This window comes from Sinocyclocheilus rhinocerous, unplaced genomic scaffold (assembly GCF_001515625.1).
Source record: "Sinocyclocheilus rhinocerous isolate Xijiao unplaced genomic scaffold, SAMN03320098_v1.1 scaffold140, whole genome shotgun sequence".
Classification (NCBI taxonomy): domain Eukaryota; kingdom Metazoa; phylum Chordata; class Actinopteri; order Cypriniformes; family Cyprinidae; genus Sinocyclocheilus; species Sinocyclocheilus rhinocerous.
In genome coordinates this window covers 1,860,523-1,868,565 of record NW_015642053.1, presented here as the reverse complement: position 1 = coordinate 1,868,565, position 8,043 = coordinate 1,860,523, and the positions used below count along the sequence as shown (strand labels likewise).

At 38.1% G+C, this 8,043-nt stretch overlaps 2 protein-coding genes across 4 annotated transcripts in view; one reads left to right on the top strand and one right to left on the bottom strand.

Moving 5' to 3' along the window:
- Positions 1–2,524: 2,524 nt before the first annotated feature.
- LOC107755485 (ADP-ribosylation factor-like protein 3) lies at positions 2,525–5,101 on the bottom strand. Its single transcript, XM_016572288.1, has 6 exons — positions 5,021–5,101; positions 4,438–4,581; positions 3,882–3,998; positions 3,744–3,794; positions 3,483–3,668; positions 2,525–3,400 (listed from the first exon to the last, which is right to left on the bottom strand). Exons 1-6 carry the CDS (start codon positions 5,021–5,023, stop codon positions 3,353–3,355), a joined length of 549 nt encoding a protein of 182 aa, XP_016427774.1. The 5' UTR covers positions 5,024–5,101; the 3' UTR covers positions 2,525–3,352.
- A 954-nt stretch (positions 5,102–6,055) lies between these two features.
- The window catches only part of LOC107755483 (sideroflexin-2-like), a 31,383-nt gene continuing 29,395 nt past the window's right edge, over positions 6,056–8,043 (top strand). For all 3 annotated transcript variants that reach the window (XM_016572284.1, XM_016572285.1, XM_016572286.1), the window contains exons 1-3: positions 6,056–6,192; positions 7,489–7,671; positions 7,754–7,924. In XM_016572284.1, coding sequence (XP_016427770.1) covers positions 7,514–7,671; positions 7,754–7,924 — 329 coding nt within the window. In that variant the 5' untranslated portion in view covers positions 6,056–6,192; positions 7,489–7,513. The remainder of the gene's footprint in view (positions 6,193–7,488; positions 7,672–7,753; positions 7,925–8,043) is intronic.

The following is an 8,043-nucleotide window of genomic DNA, read 5'->3' as shown; positions in this document are numbered from 1 at the left end:
AAATGTAACAAAAATTGAATGTATTTGAAATTCCAAAACTATACAATTTCTGACCAAACCTAAAAATGACATACCTGAACTAAAAGGCTTGAATTTCACAAGCTCTTTGGATTACAGGCGCAACTGCGGTTTTTTTTGAAAGAAGACACTCGGAATGGCTTCGGATTTCATTTCTGCTTCTATCTGAATCGAATATAATCAAAAGGAACCAAACAGACCAGCATAATGCTAATTAGGCCCCTTTCCCTGACATTTCGCTTTACTCCCCATGATAATCCATTCTCCCAGAACTTTGTTACCCATCACGAAGATATCTGGCTGCCTCCATCAAAAATGCCCACACTTCAAGACTACCAATTTAAATCAGAGAGAAAGGGGCCTCTCACTTCAATAAGCAGGATTCAAAAAGGCACTGTCTTTCTACTCTGGCTTGTCTAAGGGCCAGATGGAAGGAAAAGCCTGTGGATAAGAATGCTGGATGAGGGCTGGGTCCTTCACACTAGGATGCAGTGGGAGGTATAGAGGCCTGTCTAATTGCCTGTCTCAAAGAGCTGGCTGGCGGAGGATTTATTCAGGCTTAATAGAGCCTGCCCGTTTCACTGTGGGCGCACGTGTCAGCTTGCGAATGTCACTCAAAGATGCCGAGTGCAGGAACCGGAGGGAGTGGTTGGGTGTGTTCTCATTCAGGCACACAGGCTGTTAGCTATTCAGCTTGCATGGTCGCCACTCACGGCTCTTACTGAAGAAATACGTTCAGAATTGAGCAAAGGAGAAGGAGGGGGGAAAGGGTGCTGCTACAAATGTTTCTGCTTGTCATTGGCTGCTTTACACAAACATTAGAGACAAAATGAGATTCTTCTTTTTAAGGGACGGAGCCTGTTTTGCTCATTAAAGATCAAACGCACTCAGACCAGCTCATTTTGATTTAATTAACTGGAATCGATTCAATTAAGATTAAGGCTTGCTTTTGGGCCATTAAAAATGTAAATGCAAAAGAAAATCTACTGATTGTGGGCAGCTTTGTAATTTAGTTCGAAGTTTTTAATTAATACATACATTTGTGTCTGTGGCAGCAAACACAATTACCATTACATTGAATAATAACAAGAAAAATAGAGTGTAGCATGCATATTACTAGCATATTGACGCGAAGCACGTTTAATGCATGGCTAGCCGTTGATTATCCCGCTTATTCCATGGTCATTTGCCAAGTTATAGACACGTTAAAACTAGTATTGCTCTTTGCAGCACAATATTTGACCGACTGTAACAAAGTTCGTTTCGTTCGTTCATTTGCCAAGTTATAGACACGTTAAAACTAGTATTGCTCTTTGCAGCACAATATTTGACCGAATGGGTAAAAATGACAGTTATTTTCATCAGTTAGGGCACGTTAGCTCTAGCATTCTGCCCGCTTCAAATCGGGCACAGAGATGAAATAGTGCGGTAAGATCACATTTATTTGAACGAATTATAGCATCTATAATAGTAAAACATAAAACCAAAATGCGTTCTTGTCTTAGAACTACTTTGATTAACTTTTTTAATCCACTTAAAATGTTGATAGTTTTACTCAAATGAAACGGTCAAATGCTCATGAAGTGACTCTGGGAGCAGTTCTGGAGATGTTGTTAATGTATTTATGTCCTTGTTAGTGAGACAGCAGATGTTAATATCACCGGAAGCGTCACACGTGCTTCAGTACAAGTAGTAAACAAAACCGTGCATCTGCGCCATTCATTAACACAGAGATACGCAGAATTCATATTGAAATAGTCGTTTTGCGGCTTAATATTTACAAATACTAGTGGGAGTGGGAGCGTGCTCACTTGTGTGCGCGCACATCGGGGCGGAACTCCACTGTGCGCGATAACAGAGAGCGCGACCATGTAACGTAGGGATAGAAATGACATGCCGTCATGTAAATAAGATAAATAACATAAGGCTATTTAGTTAGTTTAATAAAACAACAAGGTATAGACCTGTTCTATAGGAAAGGTAACTTTAAATAACTTCTGTTGGGATCTGGCCCTATAGAGAAAGTGGGCCGCCCCCCTAATATAATGGCAGGGGAAACACTGTGTATATATATATATATATATATATATATATGTGTGTGTGTGTGTGTTCACCCTTAGAAGAGCAATGAAGTAATAGAATATCAGGAACTAGCAAACAAAATAATGCCAAAATTGTAAACATGGACAATAGTGCCACCTATATAACACTTATGTATTCTGAAGGATTAATCTGTTTTATATAATAATGGCATACAAAATATTCCATGTGGTTTCAGAATGGCATTGGCTAATGAGCAATATCATGTGAGTGTAGGTGTATGTGAAGTGTGTCTTGGCGAGTCGCTGTGCCTCTGTCAACACCATATGCTGTGAGAGTGTGTCTGACAGATATCCTAACGTATCAGCATTGGTGCAATGACTCCATTTCACATCAAACAAAGAAACATAAATGTATGGTTACTTTCTCTAAAATAATTCTCAACTAATAAATCATCACACTTGCACATGTTTTCAGTATTTTACTCAGGATATTTCAGTAATTTCACACAGATCACGACATTCAGAGACGCTACAGAAATAATCTTGATGTGATGACGGCAGACATCCTCTTGTACTTGTCAATGTATGGATTACAGCTGTACAGGCCACTTACATTATAGAGCTCTAAGAAATCCTTAAATGCTGGATTTGTAAAATTTGACAGTATATATATATATATATATATGCAGAAAATAATTTGATATTTGGAACATTATTTACATTTAATTATCAAAAACGTCCTATTGATGGTCCCCTTTTATTTTGTATGTATGTTGTTATTTATGTTTGTTGTATGTTGCATTTGGGTACCGTAATTCTTATCTCTGTTACTCTCAGGAAAACTTAGAAAAATATGACCTTAGATGGAGTAACAAGAGTATTATATCAGTGAATAATGCCAGTAAGGAAGGACAACGGCTGAACTGAATGATGAAGGCTGTCACTTTTTAAATGTCTCAGTAACAAAATCCTCTGAATAACTATAACATCCAAAATAAAAACAAGTCATTCATCTCAAGAAATGAAGGCAGAATGAATTCAGATTTGAAGTGTACTAAAAAAACAAGTCAAATCTGAAACCACATGGATGTACATTCTTAATTTTGAGTTTAAAAGACTAAGGAAAGGATACTATTAATTTGAGCTCATTGTATGGATACCGGTCCAAAGCAGGCCCAAAAGGAGAGGCAAAGGTGAATTTAAATAGTTTTGAAGGGATGCCTTCATTTCTTATAACTACTGACAGTTTTTTCAAAGTCATGGTTATATTCCCTCCTGGTTGGAAAACAGCTCTATTTCCTCTTAGCGTTCACACTCTTGCAGACCCAGTTCATACCATCCTGAAACAACATTTGAGTCAGAAAGTCCAAATACCGTTTTGAAGTCAAATTTGACAAACAACAAAATGTATTCCAAACCAACCTGGACTCCTTCTCCTGTGAGGGCAGAACAGGACTGGATCTGCCACACTCGGTCTCTGATAGTGTGCAAATTCAAACCCTCAGCTATCTCGGATGCGGGGGCTGCCGTGAGCAGGTCCTGCTTATTTGCAAACACTAGAACCGGGACACCGCTGAGCTTTTCTTCGTCAAGTAACTCAGCCAGCTCCTGCATGCAGATCAATTCACTTATTTAAACACTGAAAGCATAAATCGCTTGGAATAGTGAAGAAAGAATAGCGACCTGTCCGGTTTCCTCAAATCTTTTGCGGTCTGCACTATCAATAACGTAAATCTGAAATCAAAAAGAGTGTCCAATTAACAACATGTTTGGAATCAAAGTGGATTATGGGATGACTTTTAATCGGACAAATGATCTCACCAGTACATCTGTGTTCTCAAAGTAGTTCCTCCAGTAAGGTCTAATCTTTCGCTGACCACCGATATCCCACACGTTTAATTTGAATCCTTGCGACTGGACGCTCTTGATATTGAAACCCTACAGAGAAAGAAAAAGAGTTATTAAACTTGCTTTGGTAATAAAATGCAGCTGATCCAGTAAATGACTCTGCACATGCATTAACTCTAATTGGCTTTATGTAACCACAGGGTGACCATATGCCTCTTTTCCCCAGGACATGTCCTGGCCAAGACATCTAAATAGCCTAAAATGACTGGGATTTGGTGTTGTTTTCCTATTGAGATGCTCTCTAGTCCTCATACATTATATAAATGCGTATTTTCATTAGTTTGACCGCAAGCCACGATTGGACGATTATGTACAATTCCTGCACACTATCGGTCAATTCACTTTTCAGTCAGGTATGAAAACAACAGGAAAAAAAAGCCAAACCCAGGACATTTTAGAATTTAGAAATCCCGGCCAGGACATGTCCGGGAAAAAGAGTACTTATGGTCACCCTAAGTAATTATATCACCTGTGTTGGAGTAATATGAGTGATGTCTTCAGATGCCAGCTGTTTCAGTAAGGTGGTCTTGCCACCATTGTCCAACCCCAGAAGCAATATCCGCACCTCCTGGTCGGGGGTACTTTTGAGTTTCCGTAAAATTGATAACAAACCCTGAAAACCAAGTAAAAAGCGCAGACTATATACAATGCTCTGAGTTTATGCAATGCATGCAGCATGACCTCATAAGAACGAGCATCAACAAACAAACAGGTTTCAAGAGTAGCAATGAATGTTCAAGGGACGTGTAATTAAAGAAAATAGATCTTTATATAGTTTCCCCTATAAAACAGGCATAAAAAGAGACTTAAAATCCTCGATTCTCGAACAGTCGTGACACCTAAACAGTCCTGCAAGCTAATCTCATCCACGGCCGAGAACCGCAGCTCATCTTTAATACCACTTGATTAACGTTACAACTAATCCACAATTCTCCTCAGACATCATAGCAAACAGGACTCAGTTTTACAATGTGACGGAGATGAGAATGTTGAATCTCAAACAAAAAGTGTATACAGGTAAGAATATGTTTATTGTAAGCGCTTTAACTCACCATCTTGTGATTCTGCCTCCTGAGCTCCTGAGACGCCGCTGAGGGTTACTAAGGGGAAGAGGGGATGACGTAGTACGCAAAAATACGTGTGACGTAGTACACAGAAAACATTTAGCTCTGCTAATGATAGCTTTAATGTTATAATGAATTATACTAAGCCTACCGATTTCAGTGATGTTTATAAGCTGCTGAGGTGATTTTATCCTCAACAGATTAACAGTTTATGTTTCTGTGCACACAGATCAAATAGGATGTGTGGAACTGGAAGAACATTTCATAATAAATATTCTTTAATTTTGTGTATAATGTGTAATATATTATACATTAAATGTAAATGTATCAGAACAAATCGGTTGAACATTTTTTATTAGTAAAATAATAAAAGCCACATGTTACAAATACTTCAGAAAATCACGAATGTAACCCAAATATTAGCGGTCTTAATACATGTCTGTATAAAAATATTAAATAAATTATTTGTTTAGAAAATCAGTATATTCAATCAATAGTGTTCCATTTTTAAAAGGATACCATTTCTGTTGAACCTCATCATAACACCGCTCTGAACGATCCGTTCACGAATTGTACTGAATCGTTCCGAGCAGTTCGCGAGTCAGCACCACTGAACTGAACCACTGAATTTTTACTAGTAACAATCATTCTACTGTTACAATTCCTGCCACATTCATTTAAATATATGGCAGAAAAGGTAAGCGTAGTATGCTCTTCCGAATTCAGCTAACGACTCGTTGAACCGAGAGTCGTCCCTTTCCGACAACATTTGGAGTGAACAGTGCTTTTAAATGCCTTTTTGTTTTTTATGAGCTGAATCGGCTGCAACACACTGAACTGGGACTTGTCAACTATGTTTAATTGAAAACACTTTTTACAGCATGTGGTCATGCATGCCGCACAACAATAGCTGAATCAGTTGTTTTTGAATCGACTCTTTGAACTGTTCGAGAGAACCGATTTGCGGAAATGCGGAAATCTGATTTCCAATCAGTGTAAAGGGGAGGGAGATTTTTCTCTTCAGGGATTGGAAGGTAGAATGCCACGTGCTCGTCTACAGTTGCAAGCCCACATCATCAAAGTGCTTAACCATTTTTTTACTACCACTACTACTGTAGCGCCACGAGATATAAACAGGAGTGTCACGCCACTTTATAAAGGTATTTTCATGCGACACATTTGATATTTGTGGTTTTGCTAGATTTGTTTTGACAGCGCACATCCGGGTGCTTGTGTACAGTGAACATGAACTGATGCAAGCTGCTGGACAACTTAGTCTTTCTGATACAGTCCTCAATTAGCTGCTACTTTGTATAATGTAATTTCAGGCATTGTTAGTTTTATGAAAATTCATGCTTAATGTTTAAGAAATCTTGACGTTTTAATAGCGAACGCATACTTTGTTATCCCACTTAAGAAATTACATGTCGAGGTCTGTTTCCTTAAACTTCTTGGTAACATACCTAGTTGCTATAGTTACCTGTACATATTTGTATTAGTTTCATGATATTTTATTTTAATCACAGTATATGTTTTACACGTTTTCTGTTAAACCTCCAGTAAATCAGGTTAAACCGGTAAGGAAACAAATTAACAAAATGGTCTTGACAAGTTGGGACCCATTGTAAGTCATTCTTTGTTTGCTTGTTTTGTGTATTGCCTTTTGTGTACTTCTGCATTCAATTCCCTGCAGTAAATAGTGACATTATAAATGTCAAATCTTGTCCACCTTCACCTGATTTGCACCTGCTTTTATATGCATTGCTTTCATTTTTATGAAAAAAATGTTTGTAAAACATTGCATTAAAAAGTAACACATGCAGACTGTAAAGTACACTTGATGTTGCAGTGTACTGATAGTTATAGTATCCTCTACAGTACATTTCTAAGCCATATTGTTTGAGAGAAATTACTTGTTAAGGATTTGTGGAAACTTTGTTGATTTTTAACTTGGAAGACTGAACTAAACTGGTTATAATTAGCTCAGACTCTCAGGAGTCCATTTCTCACTTTCACTAGTCAAGATTATTGGTCAAGGCCCTGGTCTGTTTTTTTTCCTGATATCCAAACATCTGTTTACACAGCTGGCCTCACTGTAAGAGCCTTGGTTTTGACTTTCTTATCATAGCATTTGGAAATACACTGCTTTGTTAGATGAGAAACCAGTTAGTAGTAAAATTACACTAATGAAGAGAGCAAATGAGCTCACATTTTGAGCCCAACAGCACCTGTTGGAATGGCACCTTAAATAACAAAAATTCACCATTTGTGAATCAGAAATTGCATTTAGTTTGTGCCAAACATTCAGACTACTTTAGTCTCATCAGAATATGATTTTCATCCAAAATGTCACATTTGTTTTGTTCTGTGTCTTAGCATAATCTGTTCTCTGTAGACTGGAACTGGAAATTATCAATGCATTGAATATTTCTTGTTTTCTGTTGTTTTTCATTTAGGCTCTTTGGAAGGAGGGAGAGAACCATGGAAGCTCTGAAGGGCTTTGATATCGACGCCCCACGCTGGGATCAATCCACGTTCATGGGCCGTCTCAAACACTTTTTCAACATCACTGACTGTCGCACTGTTCTGCTGCCTGACTCCAGACTAGATGAAGCCAAAGCTTTAGTGGAGAGCTGCAGGTGAGAAATGGATTGATTTGATGAGGTGATCTATCTCTCATCTTCCTGTTTCTTACTTTCTGTCACTTCCTCTCCCCCCCAGAGCTGGCTCTGTTCCTCCTGGCACTACAGAGGAGCAGCTACACTATGCCAAGAAGCTGTATGACTCTGCATTTCATCCTGATACAGGTGACAGGATGAACCTGATAGGGAGAATGTCATTTCAGGTGCCTGGGGGTATGGCCATCACGGGGTTCATGCTTCAGTTTTACAGGTCAGTGCTGGAAATACAATTTTATTATTTCTAATATTTGTATATATTTTTTTATAATTATTTATAATATATTTATAATATATAATTTTTTATAACAATATGTACTATATATTTTAACA